General features: G+C 37.5%; 2 protein-coding genes across 7 annotated transcripts in view; one reads left to right on the top strand and one right to left on the bottom strand.

Annotated features, from left to right (window-relative positions):
* Positions 1-28: 28 nt before the first annotated feature.
* alg3 (ALG3 alpha-1,3- mannosyltransferase) lies at positions 29-13031 on the top strand. 2 transcript variants are annotated; one of them, XM_083525909.1, is made up of 10 exons: positions 29-376; positions 2052-2151; positions 2363-2510; positions 6213-6373; positions 8427-8547; positions 9024-9157; positions 9359-9430; positions 9980-10055; positions 10830-10975; positions 11237-13031. In XM_083525909.1, the coding sequence occupies exons 1-10, from the start codon at positions 202-204 to the stop codon at positions 11406-11408; spliced, it is 1305 nt and encodes a 434-aa protein (XP_083382035.1). In that variant the 5' UTR covers positions 29-201; the 3' UTR covers positions 11409-13031. The 2 variants fall into 2 exon arrangements, with proteins under 2 accessions (XP_083382035.1, XP_083382036.1); XM_083525910.1 differs by having other exon boundaries at positions 190-329.
* vwa5b2 (von Willebrand factor A domain containing 5B2) overlaps positions 12631-25471 on the bottom strand; it is a 28929-nt gene continuing 16088 nt past the window's right edge. For 3 of the 5 annotated variants that reach the window (XM_083525524.1, XM_083525520.1, XM_083525521.1), the window contains exons 11-22: positions 25300-25414; positions 24903-25088; positions 21318-21546; positions 20251-20528; positions 19634-19862; positions 19334-19410; positions 18568-18775; positions 17439-17576; positions 16796-16912; positions 15507-15594; positions 14503-14626; positions 12631-14403 (exon numbers count right to left, since the gene is read on the bottom strand). In XM_083525524.1, the coding sequence (XP_083381650.1) occupies positions 13768-14403; positions 14503-14626; positions 15507-15594; positions 16796-16912; positions 17439-17576; positions 18568-18775; positions 19334-19410; positions 19634-19862; positions 20251-20528; positions 21318-21546; positions 24903-25088; positions 25300-25414 (2425 nt within the window). In that variant the 3' untranslated portion in view covers positions 12631-13767. The remainder of the gene's footprint in view (positions 14404-14502; positions 14627-15506; positions 15595-16795; positions 16913-17438; positions 17577-18567; positions 18776-19333; positions 19411-19633; positions 19863-20250; positions 20529-21317; positions 21547-24902; positions 25089-25299; positions 25415-25471) is intronic. The other 2 variants (XM_083525522.1, XM_083525523.1) reach the window with 2 other exon arrangements.

The following is a 25471-nucleotide window of genomic DNA, read 5'->3' on the forward strand; positions in this document are numbered from 1 at the left end:
ATATGAGCCCTTCCAAGATGGCGGCTTCATAGACGTGACTTCGGCATACACGTTTCTTTTCCCCACCCGCATTTTGACAAATCTCGCCCCTTCCAGTACACGGGAGACGCCGTTGAAAAACGGGTGGGAAAATAACAGGCAGCGGGGACGTGTATTTCCTGCAGTTGCCGTCGCCTTGTCGCTGCTGTCATACCGCCAAACATGGCAGGAGGCAAGAAGAGAGGTTCTCGTACGTCCACGTTTAACACCACAATTAACTCCATATGGCAGGACAAGCACCTGATTTTGTTCAAACCGGAGTACACAGCGCTGGTGGCGGCGGTGCTCTGGTGCGTGGAAATCGGAATCAACGTGTGGGTCATTCAAAAAGTAGCGTGTAAGTCCCGGACTAGCTAACCTGCTAACAGCCAGTGCATGCAGTCTGAAGAATAAACATTTAATTCACTGTTAAAAGCAAAGGGGGAAAGTAACCGAGTCAAACATAAACCTGTGTTAACTATCAGGTCAGAAGCGCCCAGTTCACCCCTAATGATGTACCTGTAACATGGACAATCTGAAATCACAGAGTCCATGATTGTGGTGCTACATGACACCTGAACCTTCCTCATTTCCCCAAAACTAAGAAAACATTCATTTAATCGTTTAAACATGTCTCAAAACGGGGTTTCTTTGCTGATCATTTCAGGCTTATTTCTTAAAAAAAAAATAATAATAATAATAAATTAGCAAGTGCAGGACATAAAGGAACAGCTAACTATCTAAACTGCATTTTTCATTTCATGACCTATAATAGATGACTTGTGTATAAATCAGAAATAAGATATTTTAATGCTTATATTCCAGGGTATAGTGTAATTATATGTTTACATTTTCACATTACGTATTAAGTGCTTTAAGTTAAGATTATGTTATTACTAATGTTTGTTTTTACTGTAATACGAATGTAAAATGATTTATCTGAGACATGCAGACAGGCTGTTATGACGGTGGATTAGATGTATATTATTTATTTTTAAGTCTGGTTTCTTGTCTAAGGAAGTTTTTGCTTCCCTTATCGCCTCTGGTTTGGTGAATAGGGAGAAATTTCCACATTCGAAATGTTGTATCTGGGATTTGTTTTTGTAATGTTGACCCTAAAAGAGGTTTTAAGTAAAAATTTTCTTGGAAATACATAAAACATAGTTTACCGTTTATTTGTAAATGTTTTTATTTACATTTGTACTTTGCCTTGGTACCCAGATAAATTACATTAGACAATTTTAAAGACGATCAGTCCTAAAGACCTCTAAAACTAAAGCTAAATGAGATTTTGGTGGTCATTTGACCAGGGTTGTGTACAGTTATGCTGTAGTCAATGCAGTTTGTAATCAGCAAGTGGCTGACAGCATTTTTGGCACGCACCTGTGCCGTCATATCACCAAAACATAGAAGAGCTCTTACACATTCTGTATAGATGACAGCTGACTAAGTTTCAACACGACAAAAATCATAACATTGTTTTAATTACAAGACTTGCTAACAGAACTGAATTAATTAATGAGAGATTCATTCTTAATGAGCGATGAATTTTTCCACTGATAACTCAGACAGCGTAAAAATCCAATGACGAGGCTCAGCTGTGTCAAATGCTGCAAATAACTTTCACCTCAGTTGGCATGACGGATGTGAATACTAATCAAAGTGTCACAAACAAAATTTTTTCAAATCTAGCGCTGATGTTTTTCCAAGTTTGGCATCTTCTCACTTGGCTCACTTTTTAGAGGAACCTGAATTCTAAAATCATATGTTTCCTCCTGGTTTGGAGACGGGCAAAATAGAAACTGGAGATCTGGAGACTTATTGTATGTAAATGTACAAAACATTTGACCATATAGACTACTTAAGTAAATATACTGCAGTTTGGAAGTATACAACCCATTTATGTAAAATTATTTTTAAAATGCTCAATAAATATTAGTAAAATGTACTCACCATGTTATATTATTCTTGTCTGAATATTAAAGTATGTCTTTTCACTGTTGTATCTTTTAAACACACTGTTCCCTCCACAGATACAGAGATTGACTGGAAAGCCTACATGGATGAAGTTGAGGGTGTTATTAACGGTACCTATGACTATACCCAGTTAAAGGGAGACACTGGGCCTTTAGTGTGAGTTTCATTCAAATGTGCAGACCAGTGCTCTGTCTTATTATTTAATTGTATCATTTTATTTAAAAATTTATGTAAAGCTTACAAGTCCACAATATTAATTTATATGAAAGCAAGAATGATTATCTGGATCACTGAATGTAAAGCTTTAGCCAGTTAAGAACATTCAAACTGTGTTCTGGTGTTTTTTTTTTTTTTTTTTTTTTTTTAGGTACCCAGCAGGATTTGTCTACATTTTCACTGCTCTTTACTATGTTACGGACCGGGGGCTGAATGTTAGACTGGCGCAGTATTTGTTTGCTAGCTTCTATCTTATAACTCTTTTGTTGGTCTTCCGCATTTATCACCGTACAAACAAGGTGAGACCCACTAAAGCATGCACAGAAATTAATTAAACACTACCTGGAATACACAGCCCTAACCCTAACCCTAACCCTAATTCTTCTAAATAGAAGGTACAACCAGTAGAGGATAAAATTATGTGTAATATTCAAATTAGAACTGTTGCTATCGAATTTTGTAGTAATCGAGTATTCTACTGATTATTCCAACAATTAATCGAGTAATCGAATAAGAAGTACTTTTTCTTTATTAAAGAGCAATACTAAATAAACAGAAGAATAAAAGCAGGACTCTTAAAGTGAACAGGTAACTTGTTCCTTTCAAAAAATCTTTTTACATTTTTATTTCTGAAAATGCATAAAGAAATATTTGTGAAAACTAAACCCATTTAGTGCATTTAATTGCCATATTACATCAAAATGTAAATACAAATACATACATGAAAAAAAAATCATAAATAAAAATAAATTGCAGATTACTTCAAGAAAAAAAAAAAAAAAAATTTAAGTTTGGAATGATCAGAAACGAAAGGAAACTTTGTCTCTTTCTTTGGCCTGAATCATATGGAAGCCCATTTTCACGACATAAAAAAGTTTGCCTATTCCAATTTTTTTCCTCTTAATTCTGACTTCATTCCTTGTAATTCTGACTTTTTTAAACATCCGACATTTCTAGTGCCGCCACTGTTAACCGAAGCGGAAGCTGCTGGTGTATGGGTGTATAAACGAGGCCTCCTCTGCTTCATCTGTCTTGTTCCGTCTCTCTGCCAGAGCTGATTGTTATTCTATTGCAATTGTGATTCTATTGATTGTAGCCTATTTGATTTTCAATGTGTAAAACTTTCTGGCACTACAGAGCGGGTAAAGCCACCCGATTTCCTAAAAGAAACTCGGAATTGCAAGAAAAAACAACGTCGTTCGTCGTTTGTTTTTGTTTTTTGTTTTTTTGTTTCCCCTTTTGAATCAGAGGAGACCGAAAGCAAGGCAAATTAGGCAAACCTTTTATTTAATGTGGCGGAAACGGGCTTTCATATAAATCTTCTCCTTGCCCCTCATTGTTTCTTCCCTGTTCCTCCATTTTTCATTCTGCAGCGTCTTCTGTGTTTCTGGTCCAGAATGTTTCAGAGTGGTGCATCATAAAAATGGTCAATGGGAAATGCAGTTCACCGTTTATAGTTAAATAGACTAAACAAAGCTGCTTCTTCTTCTTTCGACTGTTCTTGTTAGGGGTCGCACAGCGGATCATCCGTCTCCACACTACTCTGTCCTCTACATCTGACTCTTTCATACCAACTACATGCATGTCTTCCCTCACCACATCCATAAACCTCCTTCTTGGTCTTCCCTTGCTGTGCTGTCCCTTTAATAAACTCATTTGTAATCCCGTCTATCCTCGTCACTCCCAATGAAACTCTCAGCATCTTCAGCTCTGCTACCTCCAGCTCCACGTCCTGTCTTTTACTCAATGCCACTGTCTCTAAATTATACATTGCAGGTCTCACTACAGTCCTTTAAACTTTCCCTTTCACTCTTGCAGACACTCTTCTATCACAAATCACTCCTGCCACTCTTCTCCACCCACTCCACCCTGCCTGCACTCTTTTTTTTACTTTTCTAACACACTCATTATTACTTTGCACTGTTGACCCCAGGTACCTAAACTCCTCCACCTTCAGCACCTCTTCTCCCTGCAACTGCACCACTCCACTGCCTTCCCTTTCACACATGTACTCTGTCGTACTTTTACTGACTTTCATTCACCTTCTCTCCAGCACATACCTTCACCTCTCCAGGCTCTTCTTAACCTGCTCCCTACTCTCACCACAAATCACAATATCATCTGCAAACATAATAGTCCAGGGAGACTCCTGTCTGACCTCGTCCGTCAACCTGTCCATCACCACTGCAAACAGGAAAGGTCTCAAAGCCGATCCTTGATGCAGTCCAACCTCTACCTTGAACCAGTTTGTCATGCCTATTGCACACTTCACTGCTGTTACACTGTCCTTATGCATGTCCTGCACCACCCTCACACACTTCTCTGACACACCTGAATTCCTCATACAGTAACACAAATTTCTCTAAATCCACAAACTCACAATGCAACTACTTCTGACCTTCTCTATACTTTTCCATCAACAATTTTAAAGCAAATATTTCGTCTGTGGTGCTTCCTCGGCATGAAACCATACTGCTGTTCACAGATGGTCACCTCTTTTCTCAGCCTGGCTTCCACTGCTCTTTCCCATAATTTCATAATGTGACTGATAATCTTTATTTCCCCGTAATTATTGCAGGTCTGCACATCTCCCTTATTCTTAAAAACTGGTACCAGCACACTCCTTCTCCACTCCTCAGGCATCTTCTCACCTTTAAAAATTTTGTTAAACAATCTGGTTAAAAACTCCACTGCCATCTTTTAAACATAACCATGCTTCTACTGGTATGTCATCTGGTCCAACCGACTTTCCACTCTTCATCCTCTTAATCGCTGCTTTCACTTTTTCCTTACTAATCGTATTCACTTCCTGCTTCGCCATCTCCACATCATCCATCCTTCTCTCTCTCTCTCTCTCTCTCTCTCTCTCTCTCTCTCTCTCTCTCTCTCTCTCTCTCTCTCTCTCTCTCTCTCTCTCTCTCTCTCTCTCTCTCTCTCTTTTGCTCTCTCTCATTTTCCTCATTCATCAGCTGCTCAAAATACTCCCTCCATTTTCTCAACACACCTCTATCTCTATCCTTAATTGCTCTAACTTCCCTTTACCAGCATAGCCATTGAAGTCTGAAATGGCCATTGAAATAACCAATCTTTTATTCCTAGGTTTACTCTCCACCACTTAATCTAACTCACTCATTAATTTTTCTTTCTCCTTCATCTTACAACCCACTTGTGGAGGATAGGCACTGATGACATTAAACATTCACCCCTTCAAACTTCCAGCTTCATGTTCATCACCCTATAAGTAACTCTCTTCACCTCCAATACACTCTGTACTGTTCCTTTAGTATCATTCCTACACCATTTCTCTTTTCAGCCACACCATGATAGAACAGTTTAAACCCACCTCCATTGTTCCTGGTCTTACTCCCTTTCCATTTGGTCTCCTGAACACACAACATATCTACCTTTCTCCTCTCCATCATATCAGCTATCTCTCTCCCTTTACCAGTCATAGTACCAACATTTAAAAAACCAACCCGAACCTCTACTCTCCTACACTTCTACTTTTCCTGCTGTCTTTGTAGACATCTTCCTCCTCTCCCCCTCCTCCTTTAGCCAACAGTAGCAAAATTTCCACCGGTACCCTGTTGGCTAACGATACCTGTGGCGGTTCTTGTTAACCCGGGCCTCAACCGATCCGGTATGAAATTCTGGTTTGTGATCCGCATTTTAGATTTGGCACATGTTTTACACTGGATGCCCTTCCTAACGCAATCCTCCCCATTTATCCGGCCTTGAGGCCGGCACTAAGAGTGCACTGGCTTGTGCAACCCTAATGGCTTTACAACTAAACGAGGCATTGAGGCAAACTAACTTGCCTTGATGAATCTTTGTAATCGAATTGCTCGAGTTACTCGAGGAAATGTTACAGTCCTAATTTAAATGACACATGAACCTTTTTATAAGATGCCAGTTAATAAGATTTGCACGTGTTTCCTCATTTATTAAATAGCCACAGTAAACCATATAAAAAGTAATGTACATACATCTTGTCTCTTCAGGTCCCGCCATATGTTTTCTTCTTTGTCTGCTGTGCGTCATATCGGATCCACTCCATTTTCGTGTTGCGACTCTTTAACGACCCTGTGGCCATGATGCTGCTTTTTGGAGCAGTAAACCTCATGCTGGATGCACACTGGACCCTGGGCTGTGCCCTCTATAGGTAATAGGACACTGACAAGGACAGGGTTGGAAATATTATTATTCACAAGTTTTAGAACACTCTAATTTCTCAAAGTTTTTTAAATTTAAGCATTAAGTCTATTGAATAAACTGAAATAGCAATCTTTAACTTTTAAGGTTTTATTTTAGGTTACCAAAAACTGAAAAACAATGTACAGTGCATCCGGGAAATATTCACAGCGCTTCATTTTTTCCACATTTTGTTATGCCAAAACCCTGTTCCAAAATTGATTAAATGTATTATTTTCCTAAAAATTTTACAAGCATACCCCATAATGACAATGTGAAAGAAGTTTTTTCACAAAAAAATTGAACAAAATCACAAGTATTCACATCCTTTGCCATTACACTGAAAATTGTGCACAAGTGCATCCTGTTTCCAATTAACATCCCTGAGATATTTCTATATACAACCTGATTGGAGTAAATTCAGTTGATTGGTCATGATCAGGAAAGGCACACACCTGTCTATATAAAGTCCCATATTTAACAGTGCATATCAGAGCACAAACCAAGCCATAAAGTATGAATGTCTCAATTAACACAGTGGCCTTCATCATCCTTGATGAGTGGAACCACCAGGACTCTTCCTAGAGCGGGCCGCCTGGAGGTTGCCAAAAGGAGCCTGAAGGTCTCTCAGACCATTAGAAACTAAATTCATTAATTGTTTGGCCTGAATGCCAAACGTCATGTCTGGAGGAGACCAGGCACCTCTCATCACCTGGCCAATTCTATCCCTACAGTGAATCATGGTGGTGGCAGTATCATGCTGTGGGGATGTTTTTCAGCGGCATGAACTGGGAGACTACTCAGGATTGAGGGAAAGATGAATGCAGAGAATATACAGAGACATCCCTGATAAAAACCTGCTCCGGTTAATCTTCCAACAGGACAACGACCCTAAGCACACAGCCAAGATAACAATAGAGTGGCTACTGGACGTCTCTGTAAACGTCCTTGAGTGACGTTGCCAGATCCCAGACTTGAACACAATTGGACAGCTCTGGAGATATGAAAATGGCTTTGCACTGATTGAGCTTGAGAGGTTCTGCAAAGAAGAATGGGAGAAACTGCCCAAAAATAGGTGTATAATCATACTCAAAAAGACTTGAGGCTGTAATTGGTGCCAAAGATGCTTTAAAAAATTATTGAGCCAAGGCTGTGAATACTTATGTACATGTGATTTATTTTCTTTCATTATTGAATTATTATTATTATTATTATTATTATTATTATTACTTATTTTTATTTAAAAAAAAATTTTTATGAGCTATTGTTTGTAAAAATGTTTAGGAAAATATTGAATTTAATCCATTTTGGAATAAGGCTGTACCATAACAAATGTGGGAAAAGTGAAGCTCTGTGAATATTTTTCAGATGCATTGTACAGGAAGGAAGTAATGGGTTAAAAACTTAAAGCTGTTCTGAAGCAACAGAAGTGAATTAACCCTAGTAAGTTGATGGTAAAAATTCCTAAGACCCAACTTTTGTTGCTTACTTACAAACCCTCTGTCTGCATAAAAGCAGTGTTTGAACAGCCTATATTACTACAACCTCTCATGCTCTTAAGAAATATTTGGAAAATATTTCTCTGCAGGATGTAAAACGCTCAGTGGAATGGTCTATAGATTTTAGCCCATCAAGCTGGTTTGGGTTCAACTGGACAGAAAGGTGAAAGTAAAGCATCCAAAAAGTGCACACATTTGAGGGGACTTCTGCTTGATTTCTATTGTACAAAAAAAGTGTTCGACTGTTACACCTGCAAAAGGTGTCAGCTCTGAAAATATTTTATTTAAATTTATTATTTCTTAAATTTTAATCATTAATCTGTGCAAGTTTCAATAAAAACTGGGAAATGTGTGTTCTAAAACTTTGACTGGTAGCAAAGAGGGAATTCAGAATAAAATAAAACAACTAAACAAACAGAAAAAAGCATATATTTCAGCTTTACTTAGTTAATCATCTCTTGTAGTGATTGTGTCTGATTGAAATTGAGTCATTTTTGTCAATTGTACATTCTGTAATGTGAACAGTCTGGCCGTGTCAGTGAAGATGAACGTCATGCTTTTCGCTCCAGGACTCTTCTTCATCCTTCTCTCCGAGTTTGGACTGATGAAGACCCTTCCCAAGCTCACACTCTGTGCAATTATCCAGGTCTCACATTTTAACAGGACACACATAAGCATGTTTAGACATTTATACCACGTTTACAGTCCACATGTTACTCACTAATGTTCATTGTCCACCCAATAAGATATGTAGGAAGCAAATTTGGATGCACCCCACTGTGTGATTAACATTTATTGGTCAATCATTTGAATTTATTGTTTTATCACATGAAACCTAATATGCATAGAGCATAATATTGTGTCTATTTGCTGGCCTCTTGTTGCTGGAATCACATCTGTGTCACAAAGCCTCTTGCTGGCTACTAAGTTTGCAGGGTCAACTTACAGGGTTAATATACTCAAAACTTAATCACTTTCTTTAGAAAAGCAATTTGTTTGATAGTATATAAGCCACAAATAAATTAATATCATCCCTTCATCTTAGCCTTTTGTGTTTCCATAGCTCTTTTTCCCTTTTTCTTCTATCATTGGACTTACCTTCACTTATTTCTCTCTTTTCAGCTTGTATTAGGTTTGCCCTTCCTCTGCGAGAATCCTGCAGGGTACATAAGCCGGGCGTTTGATCTGGGCCGTCAGTTTCTGTTTAAGTGGACAGTGAACTGGCGCTTCTTGCCAGAGGACATTTTCCTCAGCAGGTATTCTCTTTGCCACACAGCAGAGTTTGGATGTGTGAATTTATTTTCCAGATTGTGTGTATACAGATGATACATTCAGTTCTTTGTGAAAAGCAAGAATATACCTAATAATCAAACATTATTGAGAGCAAATTTAAAAGAAAAGAGGAATGTTTATTCATATAACAATCATAAGGTTTTATGTACAATTTTTATTTTTAGGTACTTCCATCTGGTCCTGTTATTCGCTCACCTGACCACGCTTGTCTGTTTTGCTTTAAAGAGATGGAAGAGGTAGGGGACGTTTTGATCCACAATAACATAAGCTTCCTGTGGCTGGGTTGCACAGATAGTAATGTTTACTGGTTGGCTTCATTGTGTAGCTTCATTGGCTACATTAACTTAAAAAAGTAGTGGACTAATAATATTTTTGTTTTTAGGCTGTTTTATTTATTTAACATAGAACTTTTAATACCATAAATCAAATCACATTTTCAGCTACAGCGCTTTTGAGTGCAAAAAGAAACTCATTATAAAATGGTAGGTCTTGCTTAATAATGTTTAGTCCTCGAGCCTGGATGGACCACTTTGAAGCAGCATGCACAACTGATGCGATTTAGCTAGACACACCTCTATGCAATATTAAAGTATTAATGGACCATTAAAGAACATTTTAAAAAAAGCCTTTTTCTAGTGTAGTAACATGCAGCTGGCAGAACTTATTCTATGCAGCTTCTATCCTGTTGCTTAAGTGAATTCATAAAGAGTATTGCAGATATGTTTAAATTGTTTCTCTGTGGGTGTTGTGTTGTGTTGTGTTGTGTTGTGTTGTGTGTTTTTCAGGTCAGGCAGCAGTATTTGGGCTCTTTTAAAAGATCCATCAGAGAGGAAGCCAATGACACAAAATCTCCGTGCTGATCATATCTTTTTATTTATCTTCTTCTAAGAGCTGATTTATACAGTACTAGCTGGAAGTACCCGTGCTTCGCTATGGAAGGCAGAACGCTAAGCAATATGGCAATAAACAGTAAGCACTGAGCAGGACTGGATGATCAGAGATCAGAACGTAACATCAACAAATAACGTACTAATAATTTTTATCGTGCATCTAACATCTAATAAGAAACAATGTACTAAGTTTTATTAGGATCCGTAATGTTATTTCAAAGAATTTACAATGCGTGAGAAATCGCGTTTTTCGCGAGTTAGCCGTGATCCAGGCCGAATTTTTCAAAACCCTTTCTTAGTGAGCTCCTAAGACCCAAGAGGAAGGTATGTTCCAAATGTCATTGCAATCCATTCAGTGGTTTTTGAGATTTCGTGATGAGTGAGTGAGTCAGTCAGTGGTATTTGAGCTTTATATATATAGATAATGGACTGTTATGGGATTCTTTTTGTTCTATATGCCATCACATAGAGAGATACAAGTCCATGTTTGGTAAAGCGTGTAGGAAAAACGGTTTGGGGTGATAAGTAATCACGCAACTGTAGGCTAGTTGTTAAGCCAGCTCATGGTGAAGAAACGTAACAAAAGCATTTATATCTGGAGAGCACTGCTTCTGTTTTTTTTATATGAAAGAAGTCTTTTGTCTTTCTGCCCTCTTTTGTTTATTTACTTATTTTTTGTAGATGTGTATTTTGTTAATTATTTGTTCATCTGATCAATAGTTCAGTGTTCCCTAACTCAATCTCACAGATTGTTCTCATCTTATTCTCATCCAACTTTATTGGCATGTGCTTCTGCCGCTCACTTCACTACCAGTTTTATGTTTGGTACTTCCACACACTGCCCTACCTGCTATGGAGCTGTGGAGTCAAAAAACTGGCTGACCTGCTGAGGTAAGAATACATGCACCAACACACACATGCCTGAGGTGACTGTGTGTGCTGCATTTGCTTTTTACAAAGTTTCTGTTATTTTTAATTGTTTACCTCTGGCGGTGTTTTCTGTGCTTGCTCTCTTCTTGTCCCCTATTTTTCCTCTTTGGCTTTTTCTCTTTGACTTGCCATCTTACATTCCTATCTCATTTATTATGTTTCTCAATATGCAATTTGTTGACAATCTACTTTATATCTCTTCATTGTTTTTTTTTCTCTCAGGGTGTTGATACTGGGTCTGATAGAGCTGTCATGGAACACGTATCCCTCAACCATCTACAGCTCCTTGTCCTTGCATGTTTGCCATCTCATAATTTTGCTGTGTCTTTGGTTCAATCCGGCCCCTTCTCCATCGGACATGGGCTCAGAGTCCCATAAGGCCAAACGCCAATAAGTGCTGCATTACCAGCAATTGTGTCTATGTTCTTGCTCCATAAATACCTCTTATGTGGGTGAAGGAGAGAGAACGTTAACACTGCTGTGACCTCTGCGTTCAGATGTTAGCATGCAGGAAAAAGTGGGAGGAAAACATTTTGATTTTGAAGATTCTTAAAGAACTACTTTTCTACATGTAGCATTTTACACAAGGCTTAAAAAAACGGTGTTGCTCTGTTATTTTGGGACATTAACACATTGGAACAAAGGTCTCACCTATAGCAGCAGTTTTTAGCATTTTTTTCTTGAGGTCCTGGAAAGTTTGTTTTTCAGCCACTTTGCACCTGATTCAGCTAATTAGTAGTTGGAATATCAACTGGCTATTGTCTGGCTTATTATTGTGACATATTGTATAATATGATGTGTTTTTAGACACTAACCTTTTGTTGTTTCATCTTCAAATATAATTTTACATTAAATGAGACATTTCCATTGTGGTAATGTGGCAATGATAATTAAAATAAAAATACAATTTTACCTACTTTAAAAATTCAATCATTAAGCGAAAAAAAAAAAATTTGTATGAAACAACATACATTCTTCTTCAGAAGACATTAATTAGCTGGATCAGATTTGATTGATTTGCATCAAAACTGTTGAACTGGTCAGGGCAAGAAGTTGATCTCAGGGAGTTTGGTGTGTTTGAAGCACAGCTCGCTTAACTATATCAATTGCGTTTCTTACTGATTAGGTGTACCTTAAAAAACTTAATGGAGTGTGTAATAAATTAGTGTAAAGGGAAGAAGACCACAGCAGCAAGTCTGGTATTAACTTTATTCTTAATAGAGAATTAGAGGGCTGTGAAGAAAGAAGCTGACTTTGCAACAGGAACTACAATTCAAAGTTCTGTTTACAAATTTGCAATTATGATTGATTATGACAGTCACCTCATAATCTTAAAAATTTCTTATTTTCAATATTAAGCAGATACTCTTAGTTTCTATTTGGCCATTTTATCAGGTCCCCATTACAGGCACTCCCCCAAGTCTACAATTAAGGACAATGAACATGATTAGCACTAAAGTGTCTAGTCGCTAGAGATTTTATATTTTTTCATTTAATAGCAGTAGAATGGCACTTGTAAATGACTGTAGACTGTAGATTCATAGGCAAGTTTCAATGCTTTAAACTATGATTGTAGACCAGTTTGAAGTAATTTGTTGCTTTGCGTCTCATCTCAGCATCATAACATTTGTTACAAATATATCAGTAAGCATTGGCCAAATAACTAATTCAGGAATACAGTACAGGGCACAAAACAGCATAAAACTTCCAGTGGCTTTTTTTGTTTTATTCTTTGCAATTGTTTTTGTTCTTGGAATTTTTTATTTTTTGTCTCTTTATTTCATTTCTCGTATTAGTAAAGGGTGTGATTTAATGTTTATTTTTGCATGACTAGAAACTAGATTTTATCGTGCTTAGTTACAGTGTTTGTGTGATCTCTTAAAGACAAAGCAGCAGCACACAATTAATGTGACTCATCTGCTAAATGTGTCAGGCTATGAACAGTCAGCTATAGCATTGTAAACTGGAAGTACACAATAGCAAAACTATTTTTAAAAATAAAGTTTATTGCAAGATATTCTGATTGATTTACTGATTCTGTTAGATATCTTAGTGCAGCATCATCAATTCTAATGCATTTCAATCAACCAACTATTAATAAAGCTCTTTACACAGTAAACAATACAAGATTCAGCTACAAAAACACATACAACTAAGTGATTCCAGCAGTAAGAAAATGTGGCAGAAAACAAGTTAAATCCCAGCAATAATTTTAGGCAATTTTCAAAGGCACGTATTAAGTAATTAAAACTATTTGTTATTACAGTCATTTAATTAATCACTTATCACATTCATCGTCATGTATATTCTGAATATTTAAAACTTTGCAAAGCAAGGGTAGAGAGAACATGTGAACATTAAACATTCTAGGACGGTGGCCACATGGTGTAGGATGTCAATGTTTTAAGTTATTTAAGGTAGGAGGTTCTTTTAATTTCACTTGCCATTTTGCACAATTGCCACTATTTGTACTACTGGTAGATGCTAAACTGCATTTACTTGCATTTACCTTTACTATGCAATGCAAAGATCGATCGGTATGTCTGTCTGTATCATATTATTACCAAAGGAATTATAAAAACATTTTGACTTTATTACAAAAACAAATTCCTAATAGGAACTTTGTTTTAGAGACTTTGTGTTAATTTGTAGGCAAACATGTCAACATTCTACCATAAACTTGCTTCTGGCAGTGCATGCTGAGCTGGAATTCCTCGTTCCAGAGCATGCTGAATTGTACTGCGTTGGTCCTGTCACATATAATTTGGATTGTAGCAGAGCATGTTAAGCTGAAGATTTTCATCCCAGTGGCGCAGCAGCAGGAACAGTTGTCTCGCAGCTGCCTTTAGTCCAGTCAGGTCTACACCCTCTGGAAGTGATTGACATTTGAGCCAGAAGTCTGCCTTGGCTGCCACAAGTTCCCACTCCACGAAAAAGCCTGCGCAGTGGTGCTCAAGCCATGCTAAAGCCACAGACGTTGCCCAGCTAGAACTCTCCACATCCAGCTGTGCCAGCTCTTCCCCCTGTTGCTCTGCCTCTTCATACATGTCTGTTTCAGAGCCACGACCACTGTCAGCCTGTAGAACTCCCCCTAAGAGTTCAACAGAGCCCTCCTCTTTGATGAAGGGCTCTCCAAGCACAGTAAGAGGATCACTGGAATATGGTCGGCCTGAGATAGCATGAGGTGGCCGAGTGGTGCTCTGGTCATCCAGCCTGAAGGAGGCAATGGGATGAGTGGAGGGAGAAGAGATACAGTGGTAAGGGGGGCTTAAGCTGCTGCGGTGGATCAGGTAGGGAGAAGCTCGCTTCAGCCGATCCAGTGGGATGCGAATGCATTCAGAGAACGACTCGGACAGCAGGAAGGCACCTGAAGCAAGCTGCAGGCGCAACTAAGGAGTCACAATGACAACAATTTGTCCTTTGGTTATAGCAATTAGCATAAATTTCTCTAAATTGGATTTCTTAGTATGAATGCTGTAGATTCTCACCAGGGGCAGGTAGTCAGGAGATTTGGAGTCTGTCTGTGTTTCAAGTTCAGCAGACAGGCACTGTGGTTTAAGAGTGGTTTGCCTTCCTGAGCTGTGAGTAGGTCTCAATTTGCCAAAATTAAATCTGCCAACACACACATGTTGGGTCAGAGAGGGTTTTAGTCTTCCCACAACCCACTTTTAAATACATTTTGATAAATTACTTGTACAGAATTAAGAATATGAATTAAATAATTTTCAATTACTATGGATAAAGTATAGAAAGTGGTGAAATTTACTAATATTCATAAGCATGTTTTTATTCTAGATTACAAAAGACATACACAAAAATGATTTTTTTCTGATTTTTGTGGTCATAAATGGACTCAATACACAATATGTATGTGGCATTCTTATTGTTTTGCTTGTATTGATCTTTTTTTTTAAACAAAACTCGCAATGGTTGTATTTTATAGTTGGGGTCTTCAAAGTGCTCCTGAAATTGTTAGTTGATGACATTTATCAGATATGTAAGAAAGCTTGAATTTTAGCCCATTCTAGCGAATATTAGTAAGGTTTTAAACATTACGCTTTGTATAACCTGCACAACTTTGAAAGTTAGAAAATATGTTATACACAAATCATATACAGTACAGTGGAGGCTGGGGCGTAGAGAAATGCTGGTATGCCATGAGCATTTTGTTTCATTGTTAAAACCGTAAATGTAAAATTTGCTATTTGTAATTATATTCAATAGTAGAGTTTTGGGAATCATTTACCACAGCTGAGGTTTAAAAGTAGGTCTAACTCAATTGAACAAAGGGCACAAGATTAATTGATATGGCTTCAGGTGATCAGGTAGCAAAACAGTCATTCAGAGCTCTAAACATTGTAAGTAGTCAATTAGAAATATAATATATATAATATAATATAATCTTTAATAATAATATAATGAAAGCATGCGCTAGTTTCTTAGCGATCTTTATGGTTAGCATAATTCAGCATAAGTCTATAAATATTTCCACCTGGAGTTGAAGAAACTCTCCATAGACTTGCTTTCAATGGAACGTTGAGAGTGGGCTGAAGCAGCAGATGGACTGCCAGGACCCACACCTGACAAAAACAGATTCACTGTTTACAAGGTTTACACTGCATATTTTAATGTTTATTGTAATGAACAGTGTTGGGCAGTAACGCGTTACTTTTTACAGTAACTAATACTGTAACGCGTTACTTTTAAAAATAAAGTTACTCCGTTACCGTATGATGCATTACCCGTTACTTTTTTAAATGTATTAATTTCGACCTGCATTAATAACCTGCTTACAGCAGCGCCGCATTGTAGGATTGGTGGATGAACCACTGTAAACACGAAGAAGACGCGCTGTGGGCGTGTCTCCGTTTATTTAGATCTGTGCGGCAGTAATGGCGAGTCAAGGCGAGAGCAAGACGAGTTTCTCAAAGTGGAAATAGGCTCATTATTTCACTTTAGTTGAGTATAAAGACAAAGTTCTGTTCTACATTGTTGATAGTTTTCATACTTCAGCTGTGAAAGGAACATGTTAAAGAGCTCAACACAACAGCAAAAACTACTTTAGTTTTTGATTGTGAATATATTATTCAGCTTGTTTTGTTATTTATTTCAGAAATCCTTGTGATATATTCAGTTTGTGTTGGTCTGACTTTACTAAAATAGTGTTTAAAAATGACTTTGTGTTTAAGTCAGTTTTGTGTTTGTATAGACCATAACGCATAAAAGGGTATTAATGGGAACATTAAAGAAGGTTCTTAAAAAAAGTAACTAAAAAGTTACTTTTAACAGTAACGCATTACTTTTTGGTGAAAGTAATCAACAAAGTAACTGAGTTACTTTTTGAATGAAGTAACGAGTAACTGTAACTAGTTACTATTTTTCAGTAACGAGAACAACACTGGTAATGAAAGTGTATATTTTTACACAAAACAAAATGGCAAAAATACAAATAATTTTTTTTTAGCTATTTCAAAGCTGTTTTCGCTGGACTTAAACCAAATCAGACAGTTTCAGTAATTCTTTACAGATTCCTTTCTGGCTGTGTCTCTCTAGTATCCCTAGATCTCTTACTCTTGATCTTTCTTTACTCGTTTTTGTCTCACGTTCATTCACAATTTTTTTTATTCACTGCTGCCCAAACTGTTCGAGAAATTGGGAGCATTTAAGAACATTTATTCAATTAAAGTGGTGAACTGCATCAGAAATCCAACATTATAGGTGTACACAACAATAAAAACATAAACTGTTATAAATGTAATGTATGCAGTTCTGCATGATTACCTGCAGAGCTGTGTGTGTCGTGTGTCTCATCACTGTCTCTGTGGGATGGTCTGCGTCCAATTGAGTATTCCCTCTGTCTCCTGGAAACAGTTGTGTGTCTACTTCCAAAACGCACACCTTATAAAACATAAACCAGGGTTATACATACGAATTACAAAACACAAATATATTATAGGCACAGTGTTATGATCTTCACCAATACAAAGACAGCATTTATAACAAGATCACAGGCTGCAAAGAAACTCAGTCAATAAACATTGTCGATAAAAACTGTGTGCAAGACTGAAGAATTGTCACCAGAAAACACTGTATATACAGTAACCCTAGATCAGGATCAAACCAGGAAGTGTACACCAAGAAACAATCGGCTAATGTTTTATGGATGAACTAGACATTTAACATACAGTTTTTAAGCAAAAAGTGTTTTAATGTACAAAACCACAATATTCATTAAAAAAACATGACAAGTAGGCACTCAGAATCAAGCTGGTAGATACTTCCACTGTGCGACAAAGCAAGCAGTCCGAGTGCTAATTGTTGTGAGTATGGCCACATGGCTGATGTTAATTTGTTAAGTTGCTAAGTATTAGTTGCAATATTGCTGTATCTGCAATATTAGCTTGTGCTGTGCAAGTGTGTATACCCATGCGTCGTATGTCTGTGGAGTCTGAGAACAATTTACTGGAGCTGGCATCAGTAGTACTGAAGGTCGTGTACATGGAGATGATTCCACAGCTCTTGCTGGTCTGAATAGCTTTCATTCGATATCGTTTGGAGGAACCTGCATTACAGAGATTAATTAATAATCTAATCAAATAATAAAATACATTTACATTTATTTTCTTGTAGTAGAGGTCCAGGTAGTAGATTATTATGATAATTCCATAAAAGACATTTAATGACATATCATCAGAAATAGTCTAAACTGACTCTACAAGTCTATATGACTGAAAAAAGTCAATTAATTTATTGTCTATAAATGATTGTCCATATTTGACATTGTTTTCCTGCAGCTGCACTGCAAGCCTTAAACTTTCCATAGTGACAACAGAGACTCTGGAAAGTTTTTCCCTCTTTCTTTTGGATTGTGCATGGTTAAGAGAGGAAATGTATATAAAATATTAAGTTTAATAAACAGAGCAAGGCTGATGTTGCACTGAACTGACAAATGTATAACAATATATAAACTAATAAATTAGTTGTTTATAGAACACAATACAGCAATATTGTTTTTTAGAGATTGGTCTATTGTCAGGCATTGTATACTGGCTACACTGGATGTACATAACATCAGGTAACCACATTCACAAATCAGAATTAGATATATGCCTTTAGTGTCAGAGTGACTGCATCAAACCATTCACACTACATGATTTGGAATACTTTTATAGAAAAATTATAAACTACAAATAGTTTTTTCTAGCATTTGCATTTAACTAATGAGTAGTTTAGGACCTCTTCCCTGTTCCTTTAATTTCATTATATGATAGATCTTACATTTAACAAAACATTTTTGTAATACCTGGATACATGCTTACATACATTCTTCAATTCATTGGTCATTATTTATTTATTTATTTATTTATTTTGATTAAAGTCAAATGTTTAAACAGAACAAATTTATGAGAAGTCAAAATCCTTATGTAAGTCTGACTATCATCATATAATTGTGGTATTAACAAATAAAATATTTATTACACTATTGCTCAGACCACGCACATCTGAAAATACTCCCTCATTTCCTTTTCCAGTTATCTTTGGGTTTCTCTCACCATGCTCTATGTTTATCTCCTTTTCTGCCATGTTCTCGAAGTCTTGGATGACAGCGCGAGCAGCAAGATGGTGCACAATCTCATCGCAGATGTCTCGTGAAGCATCTTCAGAACTCCAGAGGGCACACAGGTCCATGTTGACTTCCCATGACATCGGCTTTGATCCCAGCAGGCCATGTATCACTGACCGACATGGCACCTGCACAACCTGATATTGAGTTAATTAGAATGGCTGTTTTTGTTGTGTGTTATTGCTTTAAAATTCCACTGTCCACTGTTAAAATATTTATGGACCATTTCAACGATGTAAAAAAAAACAAATGTGCTGTTATGAAACTGCATATGTCTGGTCCTAAAATATTTCCGGTAGCACGATTTTTAAAGCACGGAACTGTGTGTTGTATGTGTTGTTTGTTGTTGATTTTAGATAACAGTTGATATTCACTTGCCAGTATCCAGCCTTCACTGCTGTAATTTGTTTTTTGGAAATTAAAACACTTTTATTTCTGACAGCAAGTTAGTTCCTGGTCTGAGAGAGCATGAACAGCATGGTGCTAGTTTTAATTTTGACATTTTTAATTGCAAGAATAAAGAAACTGTTGCAATATCACAGTGTATCACTCCCGCCAATGTGGTTTCAATGAGCACGTTAGCTAACCAGAAACGCCTAATGACCAAAGAAGTCACTTCCTCACATGAATGAATGGCAGTTGAAATGGTGCATACAAATAACATTGAATTCAATTAGATTTTGATAAAAGCCTACAGGAGCAGCTGCAAACAGGGAATCAGGATCAGTAAAACCATCCCAATCCAATGGTGAAGCTGGGAAGAGAAGACCATCTGGTGAAGGAAACAATGTTTTATGTTTATTCTGTGAATTAATTAAAAGATACCAGCAACCAAAAGATAATAGTTTAGTAAAAACATTTACATTCATGTTTATTTTGTGTGTCCAAACAAAGAAACCAACAGATATAATGATTCAATTGGTTTTGTCCTCTATGTGTTATGTTTTACTACATTGCTATATTTGTAGTGTGTGTGCATGTGTGTGTTGGCTCACTGGAGTCTGTAAGAGACAGAGCTCCTTGTGGAATGCTGTGTGTCTCTGTATCACTCTCCTCCAGTCTGCCCCCCAATGCCTGCTCGAATGAGACTCTCTCCAGTGCCCTTCGTAGTCGGTGCATGTCTAGGTCACCCTGTGGTGAAGAAAAACTGCGGCCAGCCATAGCAGCACGAGCTAAGGCTTTCTGTCTGAGCACACACCCCTCACCATCAAATAGCCGGCCACCCTGAACATACACATGCACAATTACATTATGTTAACTTTAAATACTACTTTAAATACTGAAAGCAGTGCTTTTCATGTTATGGCTAATCAGTGTATACACCAGATATAAACACACCACACAACTACACTTATATGTTTTTTTATATGTTTATTTGTTTCACATTGGTTTGTAAAGCTAAACTGATAAAATAATAATAATTTAAAAAATAATGAATCATTGGGCAGCAAGATTTAATAGTGAGTAGCATTGCTGTCTCAGTGCTAGGAGCACAGTTTGAAGAAGACTCTTAACTGCCTTTAAGAATGATGAATGTGTGTATTAAGCATTGTGACAGATTCATAGCTGACTCATGACCAATGTTCCCAGGACAGAATATTTATTTTCTCACCTTCCCAGACTCTGCCTCCACTGATGAGGTGATGTTTTGTTTCCATGATGTGTCCCAGCGTGTGAGATTATGAGTGTGTTGAGGCTGCACTCTCTCCAGGCCATGAGGAAGTGATGCAGCATCCATGCCAAGAGACAGACACTCAGTTGGAGGAGAGAAGGAGGGAAACACACCCCTCTCGCTGCCCAGAGAGCACCTTGTTAGGGTGTACTGTTCCTGAAAGTATGATGCCTGCTCCATCCGCCATCGCACATCGCTTGCAGTGTAGTCACCAGTGGCTTGTAATCAAACAAAATAAAACATTAGGTTAAGTGGGAATTAACAAAGAAATAATCAAGTATTTCTGAGACATATTTAATGACATCTTTTCATGTCTTTTTATGTGCCTGTATTACCAGAGATGGAAATGTGTTTTTGGGTTACCAGATTTGATGGTTTGAATGAATTTGGTTTAAAGGACATTTTATAGTGTGTATTATTAGACATTACATTTCACAAGTAGAGATATTATTTTAGCAGTTTCCTTGTTGCTGATCATTATTGATGGTGATAAATGTATGTGCATAGTCTGGTTTCTGTACGTGTTGGCGTCATGCATTTTCATATGGTTCATTAAAAATGTTTTTGCGACTCTATGTGTCATCTTTTTATGATAGCTTTTGAAATACTGCACAATTGTGTTTTTAATATAATAAATGATAGAAACAAAACTTAAAATTTTCTTGTTGCAAAAATAAGTTGTGCTGAATTGAGTGGTTTTTAGATTTGAGTAGCTCTATCCAGGGATTACTAGTGAATAAACTCCACCTCTCATCATAAACATGCAAATCTTACTATGGTCTAATATTATATAATATAATCAAATACACCAAATATTCTACAGATATCAACTGAATCATCTTGTTATACATATGGAGTTTTATCCTAAAATAATGAATGAAAACGATCTCTTCTTCATTTAGAAGTTTCTTTCACACAATTCACTATAAGTATTAAAATTAATATACTTTAGGTTGATAATATAAACACACACTGCATAATCTCTGTATAATAGGTATATGTTTCACCTAAATTGTCTGCGTGTTCTGTGATTGGAGCACAGGAAAACTCAGACGAGATTTCTTGTGAGTTTTCTCTCAGCATATCCTCAGTGTCTTCTTCATGCCCCAATTCTTTTCTTCCCTCTCTCTCAGGCATGGACACCAGTGGCTGCAGCAGCTCAGATGATCCAGGAGAAAGCTCAAACACTGACCCAAATGAACCATATGGCAAAGGCCTGTTGGCCTGATTCTTCACCTGCATACACAGATACACACTTTTTTTAGTATGACTGTAATATCATATTTTACAATTTCAGTATAAACCTAAAAATACTAAAATAAGATACTTGCCTCAATTTTTAAACAAGCATGGAAAAAAATTCATGCTCAGTTGTGTGATGGTCAATGTGTACTTCTGTTGACTCAAAAGTAAAACATTTTCTATGTAATGAATTGCTTTAGTTTCTTTATTTTAATCTACTGTGGCAATTCACAGGACATATACTACTGGTCGAAAGTTTGGACACCATCTCAGTCAGTAAACAAAAACATATTAAACAATCCAGAAAATGTTTTATATTTTGGCACACTCATGACATTCTTGCATCATATTTATAAGGTAGTCACCTGGAATGATTTTCAGTTCACGTGTGTCTTTCAAGAGTTCATTTGTGACAATTCTTGAACTCTTAATGTGCTTTAAACCAGTGGTCCCCAACCTTTTTTGCACCACAGACCAGTTTAATGTCAGACAATATTTTCACGGTGTGGCGTTTAAAGGCATTTTAAGGTGTGGCGGATAAATACAACAAAATAAAATGATATACCGGCAGAATAACTGGTATTTTCTAAATATAATAATAAACATGAATCCACTGTGTTGTTTTTTTTTTTCATTTTGCTAGCTTAATGGTTTCAATTTAGCGGTAATGTATTATGTGTTACCAGCCGGAGCAGCCGCTTTAAGAAGGTAGCAGATGGAGGTAAGACATGTGACCGAAGATAGCATTGTGACATGCATCAAGAGTGAGTCATAGACAGATGTGGGGAAAAGAATCTGGTAATTTTACTAAATAAAACATTGTTCAGAATCAGATAATAAATAAAACGGAAATAATGTAAGTTATGTATTTTTTCTGTGCGGCGCGGTACCGATTGGCCCGGGGGTTGGGGACCACTGCTTTAAACCATCAGCTGTCTTGTGCAATAAAAGAGTGTCAGTTTAGAGTCAATAGCTCTATTAGTGCAACTACAATTGCTGTACAATTCCATATTATGGCAAGAAACACTGAAAACAGTCCATCATTACTTTAAGAAATGAAGGTCAGGCAATTCAAAAAATCTCAAGTACTTTAAATGTTTTCCCAAGTGCAGTCTCCAAAACCATCAGACACCATGAAACAGGCTCTCATGAGGACCTTCACAGGAAAGGAAAACCAAGAACTACCTCTGCAGCAAAGTATACGTTTAAAAGTATTACTACAATTGAAGGCACTTTTAACCAAAATAGCTACCACAGCATTTGGCAGTGACATGCCATTCTATCTGTTTTACGTTAAGTGCAAGCATAATTTGTTTTCCAACAAGACAATGACCCAAAACACACCTCTAGGTTATGACCTGTGTGTTCAAAAATGAGAGTGATGGAGTGCGGTATCAGATGACCTAGCCTCCACCATCACCCAATGTAAAACCAGTTAAGATGGTCTGGGATGAGTTAGACTGGAGGCAAAAAGAAATAAAGAAAAAACAGCCAATAACCACTCAACACCTTTGGGGAACTCCTCAAGATTGTTGGAAAACCAATCCAGGTGACTAAATCATGGCTTAAACATATTCATGGCAAGGGCTGAGGCCTGGGAAAGGAAGGCTCCACCCCGAAGTGATGGAGAAGATATTGCAGAGATATAACAGAGCCCTGGTGGATCTGTTTGCAACTCAGGAGACTTGCACACCCTCTGGTTCTCTCTCTCTCACCCAGCCCCACTGGGGCAGGACGCCATGGTGCAGACATGGCCGAGGCTACATCTGAACACCTTCTCCCCTAGCGCTGCTCCCGGGAGTTCTGAAGAGAATCCACCAGGAAGGAGTATGTCTGGACCTGCTGTCCCTCCTCGAGGAACCTCCTTGTTAAATTACTTGCAGGAACAGTTTGGAACAGGGTTGGCTCCGTCCACCCTGAAGGGTTACGTGTCTGCTATCGCGGCTTACTGTACCCCACCTATGGGTCAGTTGCTGGGAAAACACCCTCTCGTGACATGTTTCCTACGTGGCACCCGGAGGCTGAGGCCCGGGATACAACCCAGAGTGACTGTGTGGGATTTGGCCGTTGTGTTAGCGGCTCTATCTGAGCCCCCCTTCAAGCCTTTGGCCAAGGTGGCCCTTAGGTACCTGTCGATTTAGAGCTTGGACAACGCGGGGCGTTCCCAAAGCGTTTAGACGCAGCATCTCGGTACCTCAGGAAACTAGGGTTTTATACGTAACCTAGAGACGATACTCATGTTTTAAAATACTCTAAACTACAAAATTACAGCTAAAAAGCTGAAGTACTCACTATACTTTTTTTTACTCAAGATAAAGTAAAGAAGTTTGGGCTCTGACATGTACTTAGGTGAAAAGTAGCTATTACTACTAACTGTTTTAGTGCTACACTGTTAAATGGACCTCATCTCATATAAATATTAGAGCTGTCAATCGATTAAAATATTTAATCACGATTGCTCGCATGATTGTCATTCCACACGGACGATTAATGAGGTAATACCGGATAAACTGTACCTCTTCTAACGTCTGTATCGATTACAAAATCAGAGAATATTTGTTTTTGATTGGAATTGGTTTATTGGAAAAAGTAGACATTTTGAGCTTTCTATACATATATGTATTATGTCTATGAGGCAAGTATTCACTGAGATTCAGGTTGTTTTATTTATTTGTCTGTGACGGGTTACATAAATAACCCTTTATAGCACATTTTGTGGCATTTTTTTCTCAAAATGCTGAAACGGACCTAAATTACTGTCTTCTTTAAACGTACAGATAAGAGCAATAAATTATTCAAATCTCTAAATGGTCTACTTTCATTTGGATACACCCATAATAACAACACAATGCTGTGCTTTTGTAAAATAAAGAAAACCGAGAGCGCACCATGAATGTTTTCTTTATTTTACAAAAGCACCGCATTTTTTTGTTTATGTACTTCTACTTAAGTGAATAATGTGTGTGGTTTTGCCACCTCTGCCCTACAGGTATTGATAGCTTAACTAATTAACTAAAACGTTCACACGTTAACTAAGGTGTATTTAAGGTGGTTCTTGTTCATGCATGCATTAATAAGACTCATACCATACTTAGAGGCCAGATCCTCATTAATTTATTATTAGTACATGCTTTAAACACTCTGCAGTTCCTATTTAAGTAACTCTGATATAAGAGCATTTTCCCCCATGTAAAGTAATTGTAAAGCAGTACTGTTTATTTTACTCTGACAAACATACAAATGAGTTGCTACAAACTGAAGTGACTGCAAATGCAAAACAGAATGCAGAACATAACCAAGTTAACTGTCCCACTTCCTACCCTCCCGTTGTATGTCTCACATACACTTACATCATTCTTCTTAACTTTGAATGCGGAGACATCATAGAGAGTGCAAAAGCCGATCAAACGATTCCCTGGATAGAGTGGCGGGATCTCATTAGGTGAGAGGAGAGCCTCCATGTTGTCTGGCACGTACCAGTCAATGCGTACATCGGTCAGCACAGGTTGCAAAGCTTTCTTCAGACACTTTATCAGCTGGAACAAGGCAATCATCTTTAATAAAATGCACATTTCACATGTAATCACATATGCCTGACATTGCTGAGATTTTAACATTCAACAAATCCTAACCCTCCCAAGTTATGGGTATTTCACGATCTTCATTTCTATGCTTCAACGCTTTATAAATTATTTTTATTAAAGTTTTTTGTTGTGTCTCCACTAGATGGCAGCTGTGATCTTTTACCTTTGGCTGCAGTCTCTCATTATCACAGAGAAACTCTGCTCTTCCTCCGGTCAGCTTGGCAACACCATGAAGGAGCCTCCTGCACGCCCTTGACCCTAGACCCAAGCCAAAACATCTACACACACACACACACACACACACACACACACACACACACACACACACACACACA

The sequence above is a fragment of the Silurus aristotelis genome (assembly GCF_946808225.1).
Source record: "Silurus aristotelis genome assembly, chromosome: 22".
Lineage (NCBI taxonomy): Eukaryota > Metazoa > Chordata > Actinopteri > Siluriformes > Siluridae > Silurus > Silurus aristotelis.

Excerpts from the sequence above, each read along its gene's own strand:
- alg3 (XM_083525909.1), top strand. The coding sequence starts at position 202 with ATGGCAGGAGGCAAGAAGAGAGGTTCTCGTACGTCCACGTTTAACACC. Across the intron at positions 377-2,051 it reads GGTCATTCAAAAAGTAGCGT|ATACAGAGATTGACTGGAAA; the intron begins GTAAGTCCCGGA and ends TTCCCTCCACAG. Across the intron at positions 2,152-2,362 it reads GGAGACACTGGGCCTTTAGT|GTACCCAGCAGGATTTGTCT; the intron begins GTGAGTTTCATT and ends TTTTTTTTTTAG.